The sequence below is a fragment of the Baudoinia panamericana genome (assembly GCF_000338955.1).
Source record: "Baudoinia panamericana UAMH 10762 unplaced genomic scaffold BAUCOscaffold_9, whole genome shotgun sequence".
Classification (NCBI taxonomy): domain Eukaryota; kingdom Fungi; phylum Ascomycota; class Dothideomycetes; order Mycosphaerellales; family Teratosphaeriaceae; genus Baudoinia; species Baudoinia panamericana.
This window is the reverse complement of record NW_006911265.1, coordinates 894,786-912,190: the sequence shown is the minus strand read 5'-3', so window position 1 is coordinate 912,190 and position 17,405 is coordinate 894,786. Positions and strand designations below refer to the sequence as shown.

Below are 17,405 nucleotides of genomic sequence, written 5' to 3'. Positions count from 1 at the left end.
ATGGAAGCTCGTTCGCCATGCATGAGCATGCCAATCTCTGCGCGTATGCTCCTGAAATCATGAGCTTCTTCAGGAACTTATTCAAGGAGGTGAGTCATTTAGGATCCTGCGCGGCTTTGCATCGCCACTTTAACCGACTCGATACGCATAATGCTAAGCCATGCTACAGTCTGGTGTACGAGATGTCATCACCCTCTTCCATTCTCCTTCAAGTCCCGCCTCAATTCGCGCGCATACGTTTCTGAAGCAAGCGGCTGCGAATGCGCAGTCTAATGCAACAGTCGACCAAGCGGGGGATCATGGCAAACAGAGCAAGCTGGGAAGAACGAACTTCGATCTAGGTGCGTTCAGCGCTCAGTAACTTATGGAATGCGGCACGGTTGGAAGGAGATTTGGAGGAATTGGGGGCTTTGGCATGAATTTGGGAGTGCGGTGTGAGATGCGCGCTAATATGTGCCTTCAGATGTGGTTGAAGGACCGCCAACTCCAGACCAGTTGACCAACATTCTCGAATATATCGGCCCTTCAAAGGCAGGCAGCGTTGTTCAGAACGCCACAGGGAGCACCGATGCGTTGAGGAAGTTCAACGCAACGCAGTCACTCTTCCAACGACCGGTCACGGTGGACTGGAACAATGGGCGGGCAGGTACGTGTACATTGCGTGGACTAGCGCAATTGGCTGGGTAGCTGACACCAGACAGTCGTCGGCGATGACGAGAGTGAACTCACGAAGCTCATAAAGACGCTGCCGAAGTAGACAGACAAGCATTGCAACATGTCTGCATTTACCCCAGACGTGCAATGCCGAAGTGATCGCTCGCAGGCTCCGTTGGGTGGAGCGCAGAGGGCTTCGATCAGACCTTAGAGACGGCGTTTATATGGTCATAAGGGCCTACCAGGGCGTTTGAAGGCGTTGCGGCTACCTGCAGCCTACGGCATGCTCACAATGGCATTCATGGTGGGATGGCGGGAGTGTCTCGGAAAGTACCAGACCATGCAAACGGGACATCTCACCGACACACAGACAGACAGACAGACTATCCGCTCAACCATTCGTAAGTGCACAATGTCGCTTTTCGCCTCATCACCGCTGCTTGTCGCTGCTCGCTAGAAGTGAGGTGAATGCGACTTCCTGCACATCTCTGTCTTCACTCGTGCGTCGTAAGTGAAAAATGACGTCCAACCGACTAAAGAAGAAGGCGCGCCTTCCGATTGAGATTGCCAATATCATCATGCGAGGCAAGAGGAAAGAGCAGAGTGGCGTGCAACGCAGAACGTTCCATTCAAGAGATATTGCTACTCACCACATGTACCTCCAAAAGCTCGACAAACGCCACCAGCTCAGCGATCACATCTTTCAAACAGCACACAGTTTTCCAAGTCTCCTTTAAGAGCCTCTCAAGATCAGCTTCACGTCTATCCTCAAGGCCACAGCGCATCTAACATGGCCGACGGCGGTCCGGTGATTGCTAGCAGCAACCGCTTCGACGACATTGCCCCTTACATGGGCCGCATATACAACGACGAGCCGGAGAAGTGGCGTGACGTCTTTCCCTGGGAGTTTCCGCAGTACGGCACGAAGCAGGTCGAAGAGGCCTTCATCGACAGCACCTTTACCGCATCGGAGGTGCAAGTGCAAGGCTACCGCTTCCTCAAGCAGGTCTTCTACTGCATCGGCAAGTGGAATGTCGAGATTAAGATCCCACGCATCGCTGCAGACTGGATCCGGGAGAACCAGGAGATCCTCACAGATCCCAACACGCGCGAGTGGATCTTCAAGCCAGGTGTCGGACCCAAGACCTTCTTTGAGCCGAAGCATTTTGAGCAATACGGCGAGAAGATGCTAACACACGTTGTCACCTATCTTCAACACACGTTGCAAGGCTCCCCTAACCACGACAAGCCTGAGGAGAACGCGAACGTTCCATCCGCCACCAATCACGCTCAGGCATCGTTATCGGAAGTCAAGCCCGCCGCTGATTCCACGATTGCACCAGCACCGATCCATATCCGCAAGCGTGAGAATAGCTATGTGCATCCTGAAAACCACCGCAGCGGCAACACACGCTTTGGGTCCTTCCAGGTCAATTTCTCTCGTCAAATGCAGGAGAGATCCATGATGGCACAGCACAGCAGATCTATCAACTTCGCGCCGCAAAGCCACCATCATCAGTACCGCGTTGGCTCATTCCCACCGCCAGCGGTGGTGAGTCAGGCTGGGCTGCCGCCACACTACTCTCAGGCGCAACACTATTCTCAGTCGCCACATGGTAATCCGTCACCGCATACTCCATACGAGAACAGAATGCCACAGTCGTATGCATCACAGCCTCCATTCTACCAGGAAGCCTTGACCGATCGTCCCAATGGCCGCGAAAAGCGGCGCGATAGCCATGGCTCCCGCGGCGTGCTACCGTCTTCGAGGGGTAATTACAAAGGCAAGAAAGGAAAGCGTAACAAGGACAGCTTCTCCGACTCACAGCCTGCGCGAGAAGTGGCGTACAGGTCGCCATGGGACTCAAGCACACAGCCTGCACTAGCTGCGGAAGGGAACGACCCGGACGGGTTGATACCGCGCCTGAAGGATCTTTCGCTCGAGAGTGTAGCACCATCGCAGCCCGAGCAGTCCTTTCGTGAGCAGTCCTCGCCGCCGCCGCTTGCGGCGGAAGCAGCAAACAAAGGACCCGTAGGCAGTACGCCAGTCACACCATTGGTTCCGGATGTCGCAGCCGAAGTGCTAAAGCCATCCTTGTCGCTTGATACTGCTGGGTGGGCCCACGAGCACATGTCAGATGTTACTGGAGATGCATCAGCGGTAGCGTCCATTCCGGAGGTAGTCCCGGTCAAGCTCCCAGAACCGACATGTTCGCCGCCTACGGCGGTTGCAGCAGACGTGGCCAGTCCGCCAGTAACATCATCCATTCCACAAGTCGCAGCTGAGATCCCAAAACCATGCTCACCACTGGACCCTGTTGAGGAGGTTGACAACCACATCTTCGACGCTACTGAGAACGCGAGAGCGGGTCAATCTCAACCGAACTCGGTTCTCGAAGTTACACTGCCTGACTCCGCTGCGTCTCTGAGCCCAGTCATAGCGGTCAACCACAATGTACTGGAGAAGCATGCGAAGCCAGAGAAGGCTAAGGGTCCTGCGCAGACGGAGTCTCTTCTTGGTAGCCTGTTCAGCAAGCCACTGAAGCAGAAGAAGCCCAGGCCTCAGAAGGGCAAAGGGTCGGTGAAGAGAAAGCAGAAGCAGGCAGAGGATGATAGCGCCTCCAACCGAAGCACGATCACCGACCAAGAGTTCGATGCGGAGATGACGGCGTCGAAGGCGCCTTCCTCAATCGAAGATTGCGTTAAACCACCCATCATGCATGTGGAGCGGACAACGCCGGCGCCGTCACGCGATGCCAGTCCTTCAAAGTCACGCGGCATGCTTGGCTCTATTGCGGGCTTGTTCTCTTCGCGGGCGGCCACTCCTACTATCACCACAGAAGCTTCAGTCCCGGGATCACCTTCGCGTGTCATAGTCGAGATGGTGCAATCGGCGCCGCTGTTGTCTTTTCGTGACAATGTACCCCTCGGAACGCAGTCTTTTCGCGACGACGCTGACATGCGATCAGGAGAGAAGCTTGACGCGGGAGCAGCGGCGCCGGCTGCTCCATGGAGTAGCCAAGCGCCAGCGTCAGCGCCCAAGGCACAGATGGTTGGTGAATCTACTGGAGATGCTGGAGCGAGTGACCATGAGCAGGCCTTTAGCATGCCTGACGAGACTCGTGATAGTACTGTTCACGGTGACAGTGGCGATGGTGGCGGCAGATTCGCGAATGAGCTTGATTCTCGTGTCGGCGACGGCGCCAGTCCTACTGTGGACGCTGTGAAGCCCAAGAAGAAGAAGAAGAGCAAGAAGAAAGGCAGGTAGGTGCGTTCCACTTCCTCACGCGACAGTTACTGATGTCAGCTTCAGGGAAGGAAACACCGGGCAATGAACCGGAAAAGCCGTTCCAGTTCGACTTCACTGTCAACAGTCAGTCGACGAGAGACGGCGCTTCAGAAGCCAGCTCCGCGACTCTTAGTGGAGGTCGCGACGACTCGCGCGAGAACACACCGAGCACCCAACCCCAAGAGTCGCCTCTCACGAACATGATCCGTAAGTTAGCAGACCAGCATCTTGTGGTGGCTCCCATCAGAACATCGGTGCGCAAAAAGGGCAAGCGCGTTACCAGTCGGACTGCGCCGGATGCCACTACACCGCCGAGGAAAGCTCGCTCGGCGGAGATCGAGGATGATGTTGATGATGATGTGCATGGTGGTCGGACATTTGACCGTGTAGTAGGCCGGCTGGGTGCGCAGTCACCTCTCGTTTACATCTACATGAACTCTTCCAGACGGGAAGAAGAGGAGGCAGATGCACTGGGCTGGCAGCATGGGCGGGTGGAGGATATTCCTGATGAGAAGGTCAAGGAGGCTGGGCGGCGTCGAATTGATGGGAAGGAGAATGCAAAGCCAACGGCTTAGTTTTATGACGGAGTATGGAGTACCTGTTTCTCTGCCGACATGCACCCCAAAATATCAAATGTCTCTCGTGGCATTCGGGCGTTCTTAAGGGTACTGTCACCGCTGTTGCGCGGTTGCGGTTGCTACGGTTGCTGCGGAACGGTTAATGCGGTAGCTCGAAAGCGATATCTCCCGAGCCAAGGCCGCTTGCTCTGCCATGTGCTGGGTCGATAGCACCGAGGCCTGTCTGTATCGGCCGGCAAGCACCAAACAACACGCTGTCTCCACACATATGCCGAGCAGTGAGTGAGCCGTGATGTACGAGTGTTTCAACATGGAGCCACGTAGTACGTAAATGCTGTTGATGGCAGATCGGATGATGACGGAAAACGCAAGGACGCCGATGTTCCTCTCAAGCTCTCTCCACACTTTCATGAGCAGCGCGACAGGGAGCTCCACTGAGCCGAGATGGTCAGGGTGGCATGACGGCGGGGCCTTGAGAGAGCGTCTTCCGCACCGCAACGTCCCTCGGTAGACGAGCCTTGTTGCTTGTGACGACATAAAAGCCAGGTGAGCGAAACTCTACCATTGATAGACTAAGTAAACCTCCTCTCTCACTCTTCCATTCCCCACTCCATCCATCACCCCATCGTCAACATAGTGAAGAGATTGCAACATGTCCCACACACACATGACCACCCTCCGCGATCAAGGGCGTCACATCGGCCCCGTCAACGTCGAGCAAGTGCTCAAGGACGTCAACATCCTCGGCTCCGTCACCGACCAGACCCGCAAGATCCTCAGCAAGGAAGCCGTCGTCTTCCTCGCCGTCCTCCACCGCACATTCAATGGCACCCGCAAGGCGCTGCTCCAGCGTCGCCAGATCCGACAAGCCGAGCTCGACAAGGGCAACTTGCTAGACTTCCTCCCCGAGACGCAGCATATCCGCGAGAACGATGCGTGGAAGGGCCCGCCGCCTGCGCCGGGTCTGGTAGATAGACGGATTGAGATTACCGGACCGACGGATAGGAAGATGGTTGTGAATGCGCTGAACTCGGACGTGTGGACGTACATGGCGGACTTTGAAGGTATGGCAGGAACAAGCGAGTCATCAGACGGAGGCTGATAACCTACTACTACAGACTCGAGCGCACCAACCTGGGAGAACATGATCAACGGCCAGCTGAACCTCTACGACGCCATCCGCAAGCAGGTCGACTTCAAGCAGGGTGAGAAGGAGTACAAGCTCCGCACCGACCGCGTCCTACCCACACTCATTGCGCGTGCTCGAGGCTGGCATTTGGAGGAGAAGCACTTCACCGTCGACGGCGAGCCGATCTCTGGCTCGCTGTTCGATTTCGGCTTGTACTTCTTCAACAACGCGGAGGAGCTCGTCAAGCGTGGCACAGGGCCGTACTTCTACCTGCCGAAGATGGAGAGCCATCTTGAGGCGAGACTGTGGAATGATGTTTTCAATCTCGCGCAAGACTATATTGGTATGAGGAGGGGTACGATCCGAGGCACGGTGCTTATCGAGACGATTCCGGCTGCCTTCGAGATGGATGAGGTGAGCTCACTCACTGCACGGGTGACACTTCCCTACTAATGCCGTCTAGATCATCTACGAGCTCCGCGACCACTCCTCCGGCCTCAACTGCGGCCGCTGGGACTACATCTTCTCCGTCATCAAGCGCTTCCGGCAAAACAGCGCCTTCGTCCTGCCCGACCGCAGCAGCGTCACCATGACCGTCCCCTTCATGGACGCCTACGTCAAACTCCTCATCAAAACGTGCCATCGCCGCGGCGTCCACGCCATGGGAGGCATGGCCGCCCAGATCCCCATCAAAGACGACAAGGAAGCCAACGACAAGGCGATGGATAGCGTGCGCGCCGACAAACTCCGCGAAGTCCGTGCGGGCCACGACGGGACTTGGGTCGCTCATCCGGCGCTCGCGGGTATCGCCGCCGATGTCTTCAACACGAACATGCCCACACCCAACCAACTCCACGTGCGTCGGGAAGACGTCCACATCACCGCCAACGACCTGCTCAACATGAACGTCCCCGGCAAAATCACCGAAGAGGGCATCCGCAAGAACCTCAACATCGGGCTGGGCTACATGGAAGGCTGGCTCCGCGGCGTGGGGTGCGTGCCCATCAACTACCTCATGGAGGATGCGGCGACGGCGGAAGTCTCGCGCTCGCAGCTGTGGCAGTGGGTCAAGCATGGCGTCCCCACGGCCGAAGGCAAGAAGGTGGACAAGGCGTACGCGCTGAAGCTGTTGCAGGAGCAGGCGAGTGAGTTGGAGGGCAAGGCGCCCAAGGGGAACAAGTATCAGCTTGCCGCCAAGTACTTTGGCACGCAGGTTACTGGGGAGGATTATGCGGAGTTTTTGACGTCGTGAGTATCATCCCATCCATATTCCCTTTGTGAGACGGGAGATATGTGTGCTGACTCGATCCACAGGCTGCTTTATAATGAGATTACGAATGTGAGTGAGAAGACGCCGGCGGCCAAGCTTTGAGTGGAGAATGCGATGCAAATGAGGATGGAAATCAGCTCTGCACGACCTTCCAAACGTAGCGTGTTAGCCCAGCTTTAGCAGACCCTGCAACGCAATGCGCGTCCGCCCTCGACGTCTGCGACACACAGGCTGACGGCTATTGTTCGCAGACCGGAACGCCGATGCCTGCCTTGGAGCTATGATCGGTCATGACAAGTTTAGTGTACACATTACTTCACCACGCAATTGCAAATGTACTTTTTCACGTCAAACTCCACGCATCACCCCTCCCAGACTGATCCAACAAATTCGCCTGCGCCCTCAACGCATCAGCGCGGAACTTCCGAAACGCCGTCTCAATCCGCTCCCTACTCTCCCGATCCGCGCCAATCTGCTGCCGTGCCCGGAACGTGCCCGTCAAAAGCCCCGTCTCCCCCCCAAAGAACAAGCCGCCCGCGCCGAGGAGACTGTACGTCGCCACGTCACCCAGCGTGCTGGGTCGCAAGAGGGGGGTCAAGTCGGGGATGGCTTCTTCCTTGCCGCCGGCGAACTTGACGGCGACGGGTTGATCGGCCGTCTTGAAGGCGTTGAACATGGCGGCGCGGTTGCTGCGGATGCGGTAGGCGAGGAAGATGCCGAGGGCGATGCCGAGCAGGCTGCCGACGCCGGTGTGGGTGCTTACGGTGCCGGCGGCTTTTTGCAGGGCGTCGCGGTCGGATTGTCGGAGGCTGTGGGACCAGTCATCTTAGGCAAGTCGCGTGAATGAGCGTTACATGGATGCGTACTCGTGTTGCATGTGTTGGTCCGCGAGCTTGGCGAGCTCGGGGCCCATGCTCTTGCGGAAGACGGCGAGGGAGTCGGACGACATATTGGCGGCGGCTGTCAAAAGGGTGTTTCTGTATCGGTTGGTAAGTTATGTGCGCTTCTGCAGTCGCCGATGTTATCGTATTGCAGTAGTCGAAGGTGTAGCTCAAGCGAACCTGAACGTTTAATGTTTGGCAAGACAGCTCTACGCCAAACGTCACTGGCGTCCCGCTCCCCGCCAACGCCTCGGCCGCTTCCTGTCACTGCCGAGAAGCCCTGAACATGAGATCTACTCGGGCATTGTCGGCGAGCAATAGAGACGACAATTACCGCCTGAACAACGCCGTCTTCATTTGCCGACAGACTGTCCTCACCATTGGGGAAAGGCTGGCGGACGCTTACCACCAGTCAATGCCGAGTCGGCGAGGACGGAGACTCGAAGCTTGAAAGCCCACCCACGGTGGTGAAGCTGCTTTCAAGCACAACCGGGTTATATATTTATATGCACTCGGCCGCAGGCTGCGGGCGACACGAACCATGATGGCGTCCGCTGCATGCTTTGTAAAGTGAGGCGGGTAAGTATTCATGTAGACGACATCGTCGTTAACAGCAAGTCGTGGCCGCGTATGGTACGATGAAGCGATCACTGCTATCGTTCCCAGCCTCACGAAGTCCTCGTAGAACATTTTCGGGTCGTGGAGTAGCGTTTGCCGCGCAGGTACTTCACGACGTTGCTCCCTGTAGTTGTGTTCCTAGAGATGTCCCACGGGTTTGCTACCTACGTGGACAGACAGGAGCGGTGGGACGCTTTTATAAACCGAGCAGGATAGCACTTCCAACACTCCGTACACCGCGCTCAAGACCAGCGCCACGAAAGAAGGTCTCCCTAACAAGCCAGGCACGGTCATTCATTCGCTGCCGTCAACGACCTCGACGATGGCGAACTACCTCGCTCCCACCAGCACTGTCATGCGAAAGATCACCACTATCCTGGTCGCTTCAGCAATCTATGATCACTCCACCTTCATCGTCCCCCTGATGCCACTCACTCATCGATGTGGATGTGGATGTGGAGCCTCCGCCGCGTTCCTACGTGCCTGTACTTTGCGGTGGTCGCCTTTCACCCATATCCTCTGGCATTGTTACGCCATCCCGTGGCGCTGGTTTCTGAGCGCGGTGTGGGAGTGTTCGAAGTGCTATCCTGAGTGTCATTGGGAAACCCGTTCTAGCCGCGACTTTTGACACCAAGTCTCGGTCAAAGTGAGACTTGGAGGTACCATTGGAGCTTCGCTGCACTGACGATCCCTCATAAACATTCCCCTTCCACCCCCCCCCCCAGCAACGCCGCCATGCTCGTCTCCCTGACCGTCGGCAAGGTCGATGCCGGTGTCGCCGTACTCCTCACCGAAGACAAGCGACTAGTATGTCCCCCGTATAGCAACCATGCGGCCAGCACACCTCCTTAACCCATCCACGTGTTGTGTAGATCGAATTCCCTTCCATCCTCCTCCCCGCCGACATCCACAGCGGCAGCATAGTCGACATCAACGTCTCCCGCAACCAGCCCGCGGAAGAGCGCGCCGAACAAACCTTCGCCGCCCTCCAACACGAAATCCACACCACCTTCGGCACCCGCTCCCCCTCGCCCCCCGTCCTCCGCTGCCGCAACGCCACCCAAACCAGCGTAGTCCTCGAGTGGGACCCCATCGACCTCGCCACCGCCGAACTGCGCAGCCTCAGTCTTTACCGCAACGGCGCCAAAGCGGGCAACATCCCCATGGGGAAAATGAGCACCAAAATCTCGGGTCTGGCGCTGGATACGGAGTATACCTTCCATCTCATCCTGAGGACTAGTGCGGGACAGTATGGGAGTGAGAAGTTGACCGTTAAGACGCATAAGATGACGGATTTGCATGGGATTACGATCACGCCTGGGGTGATGGATCCGCAATTGAAAGATAGTCTGGCGGAGACGGTTAATAGAATCGGCGCGAAGATGATTGATCAAGTCCGCATTGATACGACGCATTTTGTCTGTACGGAGCCGAGGGGCCAGGGGTGGGAGAAGGCGGTGGAGATGAACGTTCCCGTTGTTGTGCCGGATTGGCTAAAGGGGTGTGAGAGGGAGGGCAGGATTGTTGGGGTGAGAGCTTATTATCTTGATGCCGATCCCAGTAAACGACAGATTGGTCCTAGTGCGACTCAACAGCAGATGCAGATGCAGGGGCAGAGTGAGGCGGAGAGGGGCCAGCGAGGAGGCGGGAGTGTGAGTACGGCGGTGCCGATGAGGGATAGTCCGCGCATTGAGCATACGCCGCCTACGCCCGAGCAGGCGAAGGGGGAGAGGCAGGGGCCGGAGCGGGATGGGATGAAGGGGGCTGCGCAGGCTGGGGCGGCGTTACAGGGGCAGGTGGAGGGCGATGGGGAGGGTAGTTTAGCTGGCACGACGCTTGCGGAGAAGCAGACGGATGGTGGTGAGGAAGACGAAGATGAAGATGATGACGCCGAGCCTGCGCATGTCTCTGGGAAGGTTGTGGAAGCTGGTGATGGTGCGGGCGCGGAGCAGGTAGCGAAGGAGAACGCGGCGGCGGGGAATGACACTACGACGCAGGAAGCGAATAAGATGGCTGAGGAGGATGGGAAGTTTGACGAAGTGGCGCTGTAAGGCAGCTTGCGAGCTTGCACGGTTGTCCTCAGATCATACTGCTGTCGAGAAGAGGCTCCTGAGACCTGTCTCAACTGCCTTGCCAAAAGGTGTCAGACTGGACGCCAAACTTCGGGTTTCAGCCAGCTCGGCCATTCAGCGATACAACTTCGCAACTGAAGCTTCGTTCGTCAAACCAACATGCGCACCACACGGCACATCCACACAACCCTACACCACACCACACCCCTCTACGCCGCCCCTTCCTTCCGCTGGCCCGTGTAAAACGCCAACCCATAATCATCCGTCTTGAACGTAATCTTCGACCCCTTGGGGAAGTAAAACACATCCCCCTTGGTCGCGTGCACGCTTTTCCCCGTCTCGTCGGAGATGTCGAAGCTGCCTTCCAGGATGATCTTCATTTCGTGGTACGTGTATTCGTATACCAGCGGCGTGCCTAAACCCCAGGCGATCAGTATGCAGGAACCCCGACACAGCTTGGGCTCTCTGGAAAATGAGATGGGGGGGATGCGGGATGTGTATCATACATACCCTTCTCGAGCCTGTAGATGCCGCAGCTGACGGGCGCTTTCGGGTCGTTCTTCTCGCTCGTCGCGATGTCGCCGAGGAAGGCGTTGTCGTTGGCAATGAGGGGGGGTTTGAAGGTTTGTTGTTGTTGGGGGAAGTAGTTGAAGGCGATAGGGGGGGAGTCTTCGATGGAACCCATTTTGTCTTGCTTTGCTCTGCTTTGCTGCTTGGGGTTCACAGTCCTTTCAATTTCGGCTTCTACGGTTTCCAAGATGCGTGGGCGAAGATGGTAGGGTGGAAGACAAACTGAAAGGAACTCACTCAATAGGCTTACCGTATATGTACGTGTGATGGCATTCACTGGAGTGCATGTCCGCTTCGAGCAAGTCAATGAGCCGACCGTACGCGTGTAGGGACGACGTGTCTGGCGTGATCAATGCTTATCGTACGTCTTATCAGGCTGTACCTAAGGGTATAGCGGATGGATTCGACGAGCTAACTGTTCTCGGGCAAAAGGTCCCTGGGGCCCGCCTACTACCTTGCAGACACAGAGTATCTGTGTGTTTGGAGACAGAGCAGAACACCTGCATATAACGCCAGTGTGAAGAATGCCCATCTATTGCCTGCCTGTATACGCCGTCACGTCTATCTGTAGCCCCCTCCGCAAGCAACAAATCCCAGGAAAGCGCCTACCAACACCGTACTCGCTTAACCGCTGGAAGTATTGAAGTTCGCGAGAAACCAACGCCGTGTTGAGCAAACGTTCGACAAGCCGCCGGAAAATACAATGCTTGAGTTGACCATAGCAATTCCCGTATAGCAGAATCAGCCGAGCAGAACTGTCCCAGCTGTCAGCATGCGAACCAGTGTCGGCGGCGAAAAGTGCATCAGACATACCTTCCCAGCCCTTGAAAGCGAAGGGTATGAACGTTAGCGAATGTCTGGACAACAGGATAAGAATCGATGTCCTTCAGATACGCACCCAATCCCACATCACACCAACCCAATGCAGATGCCCTCGGACGGTATAGGCTGCATCCATCGTACTGACACCACGGTCCACCCTCTTCGGTCGAGGCGGAAAGCGTTCGTTCGCGGACCCAGGTTGCGGGTCCCCCTCTCCTCCATCCGCCGTCTCAACATAGCTGAACACCATCCCAGTGCTTCCCGGATCCGCATTCTGGAAGCCGGTGTCGGTCCTCACGAGCGGCATGCCGCGTTGTCGCGCAGGCTGGAGGTCTGCGGTAGCGACAAGCCGTCTTCGCCCGGTGGGCTGAGCTGCGTATCTGTCTCTGCGTCGGTAGACTTCCTCGGTGACAGTAGCGCACTTCTCGATGACGCCGATCCGCATGCGCTGACCCATTGCCGCCCATCGATCGCGAACCCATTGCCGGTCTTCCTCCGTCGTCGCTTCGCAGCCCGCGACCATGAGCGGGTAGATTTGCACAATCACTGTCCGGCTCGCTAAAGGCACCGTTGCGAGGAATTGTAAAACGCGCTGCGCCATTTCCGCCGAAGAATAGTCGCAAGGAAGCTCTGGCACTGATTGATGCAGATGGAGTAGAGTCGCCCATCGATACGCCTCCGCAGTCTGAAGCGAGTGCTGGACACCAGTCGTCGGGTCCTCCGGCTGCTCGATAAAATGAGGCGGCTCCCACGCTTCGAGCGCCATGCGTAGATCATTCGCCTGACTGATCACGGCCGGACTGTTGGTCTGCGATCGGCAGACTTTGCGTACGAGGTTCGCGACCCTTCCGATTAGTGGGAAGAGGGTGTTAGCGCAGCCCATGAGCGGGTCTAGTCGAGCGTCAATGCCTGTTCCAAAATCGATTCCGAAGCCCGGTACTGCGTCGCCCATAACCATCTCTGGTGAATCCACGGCGAACAAGAGAGTGTTGTCGAAGTCGTTCGACTCGTCGCTGTCAACTGCGGTAAGGCGAGCAATGACATCCATGTAGACCCAAGCGTTGCAAAGGAACTTTAGCCGTGCAAGCTCAACGCCACCCAGCGGGTTGCGCTGATGATCAGCCAGTGCTCGCTTCACCAGCGCTTGCGCACCTTTGATGTGAGTATTGCCGGAGGCCGTATGCTGGTCCCACGACTCCGAGAAACCGAGAGCGAGTGCGGTGGCGATGGCTGTCTGATCGGTCATGCTGCTATCTCTGATACCCTCCTGAATATAGCGGATACTCTTTTGCTTGTGCTCATGGCCTGCCACCCGGAGTGCAGGCACGTCGTTAGAGGAGTGATATGCTGTCATTGCCATAAGCGCATTGTACAAGGCCGGAGAACGTTGAGCAAGCGGCCAAATGAGTGTGCGCCACGGGTTCTCGGACTTGCCATCCATGATCGAAAGAATGCCACATGTAAGCCTATCAAAACGGAATGCAAGCATCTCGGGGCTGTCGTGTCGGAAGTACGGTTGACTGTAGAGGTAGTGGACCGGGCCCTGCCAGAGCGTCTGAAGTTGATCGGAAATTGATATTGCTGATCCCGAGGATGTCGGTCGATCGTGGTTGATAGGCCGTTGCAGTTCGTCAGTACCGGCGTCCTGGCGCACAAGCTCCTCTGTATCGTCGTCGTCCAAGCCACCACTCAGCAGCGCCGGATCAATGACATCTGCCGGAAGCGGCGACAGCGGAAATTGCATGCCTTCTGGCATCGAAAAGCTGATAAACTCGCCATCTTGTGGCAGTTCATCTTGGAACGGCAGAAGCAGCTCGGTGAGGGTAGGGGAGGGTGCAGCGGTTGGTGCAGTCGCAGCTTGAGGACTTTGCGGAGGGAGGTTCGGTCCAAAGTTGTAGACGTCTTCTCGCGGGGAAGCTTCGAGGGGTGTTGCGGACTGGAGTGGAATGCTTGGTAACGTCAACAGATTGACGACATCATTAGGCGGAGACGGCAGTGGTGAAGTTGAGTGTGGTGCTGCGGAGTCTGGTGGCGGCTGAGCTTCCACAGGTTGATCCGCAGCCTCCTTCGCGCTCGGAGGGCGCTCCTTCCGCTTGGCTTTCGCTGGACGGGCCGGGAGTTCGGTGAGAGCGTTCTCTTCGACCACGGTGCTGGCCTGAAAACCGTGGAACGCGAGCGTCAGCTGTGTCTCAAAGGATCGAGAGGGTTCCAGATATGTCCCCCCACTCACCCTCTTACTGTCTTTCCGTTTCGTGTTCGGCTTCCTCGGCGCGGACGTTTCAGGTACAATACTCTCGTCAGGCGTGTTCGGTTTGGAGCCCTCCGCCGAGGCTTGCGATGGTGGTGACGCTGCAACTTGTGTCAGTCTTGATATTGACAAATGCTCGCCGTCGCAATAGTCTTTGCACGTGGACATCGCCCCACTCATCGCCGCCCGGTAGGATACATATCAGCCCGTGTCGTCGGTACATGAGTACATCCGAGCCGCCAAAAGGTTTGGGTCGTGGGACCTGAGTCCTCACGATCCCCAAACTGAGGATAACTGAGAAGACATCGTCGGCCTCTTCAGCGCATACGACTTGGTGACTCATCGGGGATGGCGGCAATGTTTCATCCACCACATCACAAATGTGTTCGACGTACCTCGCTTCTCCGCCTCCTGTATTGCCTTTGCTGGGTTCTCACCAAAGGGCCGCCATTTGAAGTCTTTTCTATATCCTCCGCACTCTACCTTCCTCCTCTTGCATTGCGCGCATCCCGGCTTCTCTTCATCGCACTTCAGCCGCTTGGCTTTGCAAGTCACACAGCCTACATTCGTCAGCGCATATCGACCGTACTGAGAAGTGGCGAGGGTTCGCAGATGAATGAGGCCGCTGCATTCCCATCCTGTATTCTCACGACCGCACGCGCCGTCGGCCTTGGCAATGCAGGTGACCTTACAACGGTGATGGGAATGATGACAACGTCACATGCGTTAACCCTCGAAGCGATGAACGAACCGTTGCGGCTCTTCGACTGCTTCGGCCTATCGCCTTCTCCAGCCTTTGGCGCATTATTGACGGTACTGCTCTTTCGCACTGTCGTCTTCTTCTTCGCCTGAAGGTCGAGGGTTAGGATGGTCAGCTAGGTCTCGAACGAACCGAGTGGGACTACATATCGCTCCACTCACCTCCGTATCCGGGCGTGGCACATTGTGAGTATTTGTAGGCTTCGTTGGAGGGGCTTCAGGCGGGGTAGGGCTCGAACGTGAGAGAAAGACAGACGGAGAGGGAATCGAAATGGCCTCAGCCATGCGGAACCCACACGCCAAACCTTACCGTGAAATCACGCAATCGTCGGAATGGCACACGTCAAGGTGGGAGGGAACGGCGGAGCAGCGGAGAGAAGGTGGCATGATTATGCAGTATTGGGCTATGCCTGCCTTACCAACGAACACGCTGCTGGCGTGCCCACTTGCGGCGATTGCGCACGAATGCTACCCTCTGCCCCTCCACACTTCGCGGCTCAAGGCTGGGCCAGAAGGTCATGCAATCAGCTGCCTCTACCGCCAATGGTTGCCCGACTCGAAATCGTGCCGCATGTGGAGCGCGCAGTAGTAAGCTGCGGAGCGCGATCGCTTAGATACGTTGCCGCGTCTGCGTCGGCACCGCTTGCTTTGGGGCAGCTTCGGCCCGTACATATCATGGATTTCATTTACTGTTGCTGTACTGAAGTTTCACTCGAGTGTTGCACTCTACGGCCGCGTGCATTAACACGTTATGCCGCAGGAGGCCCATCATTCGGCGCGTCGTCGTTGTTCTTCCGCTTCGTCCGCCACCAATCCAAACTAAGCATATCCTGAAACAAAGCACTGCCACCTCCATGTGTACTCCTCCGACGTTTGTTGCTCGTCTGACGCGTGGCGGGTAAGGTTCTGGAACGCTGTACGGACGATGGCACCTCGTCCAGCACGCCATCTCCTTCGGCACTCAGATTACGCCCATCGCTGTCACGGCGCCGTCGCGTGCGGTCAGCATGCCCGGCACTCACTGGTCGGCGTTCTGACGTCTCGCCGTTGGGTTCCAACGTGCCATAGGCGTCGCCGGCGTCGCCCAGTTCCTCCCAGATATGGATGACCTCCTTAAGCGTGCTTGCCCTCTTCCTTCTCTTCCCACCGTGACCGCCCCTTGTACGACTGCTGCGCTCGGTGGCTGTACGCTTCAAACCTTTGTCAAGCAAAGGCAGCCGTTCGCCGACTACGACTTCTTCGTCATCTTCTGCCACTACAGAATCACTACCATCGCTGTCTGGCTCTCCAACGAAGCCGAGTCCGGGAGTAAGTACTGTTTGCGGGAACTCATGTTGCAGCATAGGCTGGTGCTCCGGGTCGCTGTCGCCGTCTTCGAGACGCCAGCTCAACGCGAGCACACCTGCAAGAAGTATGACCGTCCCAAGTGCGATAAGCCCGGCGTGCAGTGGTGGCAAACGATCGGTCTGGCGGAAATAGATCAGTCCGTCCAGAATCGCAACAATATTGTAGATGCAAAAGACGAACGGATACAGTACGCTGGTCGAGATCAGGCGCAGTCCCAAGTGGAGATAGTACAGCTGGCTTAATGCGAGAACCAGGAAAGCGAGTAATAACAGCCACGAACGGTAGTTGCTGAACTGATTCTGCTTGTCGGCTACGCTGCGTACAATGAGCTCAACCGCACTTTTGGCCAGGAGCAATGAATGGGCGGAGAGGATGCCGGAAACGGCGCCGTAGCTCATTCCTCTCACAAGGAGCAGTCGTGGCCTGTCCCGCTTTTGCGGTGAAAGAAGCCTTCGCATGCTGATGTCCATAATGAGCATGACCAGGACAGAGACTAATGAGAGTGAGAACCAGATTAGAAAGCTGCGGTATCCAAGTAGGCGAATCAACTGCTCCAGGTTATGGTATGGTTCAGGTAGCGCGGAGAAGAAGCTGATCAGGATGGCCCCTCCAGCCACCAGTATCGTCCCATAACCCGTACGCCATGTCCAAGCCTCGTGCAAAAGCAGGCTCGCAAGCAAGCTATTGAAGACGAGCCCAGACGCTTGCAGTGTACTCAAGAGCGGTAGAGGTAGGGTTGTAATCTGGATACTGCTCCCGACGATGTTGGCGATGAGGAAGAGAAACATGCCGACCTGCCATCTTCGTCGCCTGTATGCCGGCCGTCGAACTTCATGGTCCTCTTTCTCATCTTCCAGTATATGCGACTTCCGCTGCAGGGTCAGGCCCAGAGATTGGATACAGGTGGAGAGCAGTCCGACTATGATGCCCAACGCCACGCTTGCGCCGGGCGAGATGTTGCTGAAGGCTCCCATGCTGGGCGGAGACTGTCACTCGGAAGCGCTGTTATGCCGCTACGTGATGGTTCAGACGGAAGCAACTGGTTATTTCTGTTATTGTCTGGAGCTGGCCACCGTCACATCACCCACTCATCCCAGGCAGATACCGTTGAACGTATAGCGATTGGGCATCATGTATTCAAATGCGCCATTGACGGCGCCTGGTGTTG

At 56.7% G+C, this 17,405-nt stretch overlaps 10 protein-coding genes across 10 annotated transcripts; 5 read left to right on the top strand and 5 right to left on the bottom strand.

The window, feature by feature from the left end:
• Positions 1-59: 59 nt before the first annotated feature.
• On the top strand, positions 60-757 carry BAUCODRAFT_73570 (uncharacterized protein; the record flags this gene model as incomplete). Its single annotated transcript, XM_007679997.1, has 4 exons — positions 60-89; positions 170-341; positions 464-646; positions 702-757. The coding sequence occupies 4 exons, from the start codon at positions 60-62 to the stop codon at positions 755-757; spliced, it is 441 nt and encodes a 146-aa protein (XP_007678187.1).
• A 687-nt stretch (positions 758-1,444) lies between these two features.
• On the top strand, positions 1,445-3,922 carry BAUCODRAFT_149860 (uncharacterized protein; the record flags this gene model as incomplete). The annotated part of the gene is made up of 1 exon (XM_007680287.1): positions 1,445-3,922. One exon carries the CDS (start codon positions 1,445-1,447, stop codon positions 3,920-3,922), a length of 2,478 nt encoding a protein of 825 aa, XP_007678477.1.
• A 32-nt stretch (positions 3,923-3,954) lies between these two features.
• Positions 3,955-4,518, top strand: BAUCODRAFT_149859 (uncharacterized protein; the record flags this gene model as incomplete). Its single annotated transcript, XM_007680286.1, has 1 exon — positions 3,955-4,518. The coding sequence occupies one exon, from the start codon at positions 3,955-3,957 to the stop codon at positions 4,516-4,518; it is 564 nt and encodes a 187-aa protein (XP_007678476.1).
• Positions 4,519-5,188: 670 nt separating this feature from the next.
• On the top strand, positions 5,189-7,022 carry BAUCODRAFT_73999 (uncharacterized protein; the record flags this gene model as incomplete). Its single annotated transcript, XM_007680027.1, has 4 exons — positions 5,189-5,585; positions 5,640-6,064; positions 6,114-6,898; positions 6,965-7,022. The coding sequence occupies 4 exons, from the start codon at positions 5,189-5,191 to the stop codon at positions 7,020-7,022; spliced, it is 1,665 nt and encodes a 554-aa protein (XP_007678217.1).
• A 241-nt stretch (positions 7,023-7,263) lies between these two features.
• BAUCODRAFT_158285 (uncharacterized protein) lies at positions 7,264-8,169 on the bottom strand (the record flags this gene model as incomplete). The annotated part of the gene is made up of 2 exons (XM_007680285.1): positions 7,787-8,169; positions 7,264-7,729 (listed from the first exon to the last, which is right to left on the bottom strand). Exons 1-2 carry the CDS (start codon positions 7,867-7,869, stop codon positions 7,264-7,266), a joined length of 549 nt encoding a protein of 182 aa, XP_007678475.1. The 5' UTR covers positions 7,870-8,169.
• A 301-nt stretch (positions 8,170-8,470) lies between these two features.
• Positions 8,471-8,945, bottom strand: BAUCODRAFT_36012 (uncharacterized protein). Its single transcript, XM_007679892.1, has one exon. The coding sequence runs from the start codon at positions 8,711-8,713 to the stop codon at positions 8,558-8,560; it is 156 nt and encodes a 51-aa protein (XP_007678082.1). The 5' UTR covers positions 8,714-8,945; the 3' UTR covers positions 8,471-8,557.
• A 54-nt stretch (positions 8,946-8,999) lies between these two features.
• On the top strand, positions 9,000-10,288 carry BAUCODRAFT_559347 (uncharacterized protein). Its single transcript, XM_007680284.1, has 3 exons — positions 9,000-9,226; positions 9,292-10,063; positions 10,152-10,288. The coding sequence occupies exons 1-3, from the start codon at positions 9,155-9,157 to the stop codon at positions 10,175-10,177; spliced, it is 870 nt and encodes a 289-aa protein (XP_007678474.1). The 5' UTR covers positions 9,000-9,154; the 3' UTR covers positions 10,178-10,288.
• A 412-nt stretch (positions 10,289-10,700) lies between these two features.
• BAUCODRAFT_73295 (uncharacterized protein) lies at positions 10,701-11,176 on the bottom strand (the record flags this gene model as incomplete). The annotated part of the gene is made up of 2 exons (XM_007679974.1): positions 10,701-10,906; positions 11,002-11,176. 2 exons carry the CDS (start codon positions 11,174-11,176, stop codon positions 10,701-10,703), a joined length of 381 nt encoding a protein of 126 aa, XP_007678164.1.
• A 291-nt stretch (positions 11,177-11,467) lies between these two features.
• On the bottom strand, positions 11,468-15,265 carry BAUCODRAFT_36006 (uncharacterized protein). The gene is made up of 6 exons (XM_007679891.1): positions 15,053-15,265; positions 14,883-14,979; positions 14,527-14,691; positions 14,114-14,232; positions 11,960-14,038; positions 11,468-11,884 (listed from the first exon to the last, which is right to left on the bottom strand). The coding sequence occupies exons 1-6, from the start codon at positions 15,173-15,175 to the stop codon at positions 11,594-11,596; spliced, it is 2,874 nt and encodes a 957-aa protein (XP_007678081.1). The 5' UTR covers positions 15,176-15,265; the 3' UTR covers positions 11,468-11,593.
• A 917-nt stretch (positions 15,266-16,182) lies between these two features.
• BAUCODRAFT_73526 (uncharacterized protein) lies at positions 16,183-17,211 on the bottom strand (the record flags this gene model as incomplete). Its single annotated transcript, XM_007679992.1, has 1 exon — positions 16,183-17,211. A coding segment is annotated over one exon (1,029 nt), but the record flags the coding sequence as incomplete, so codon positions are not given.
• Positions 17,212-17,405: the final 194 nt, after the last annotated feature.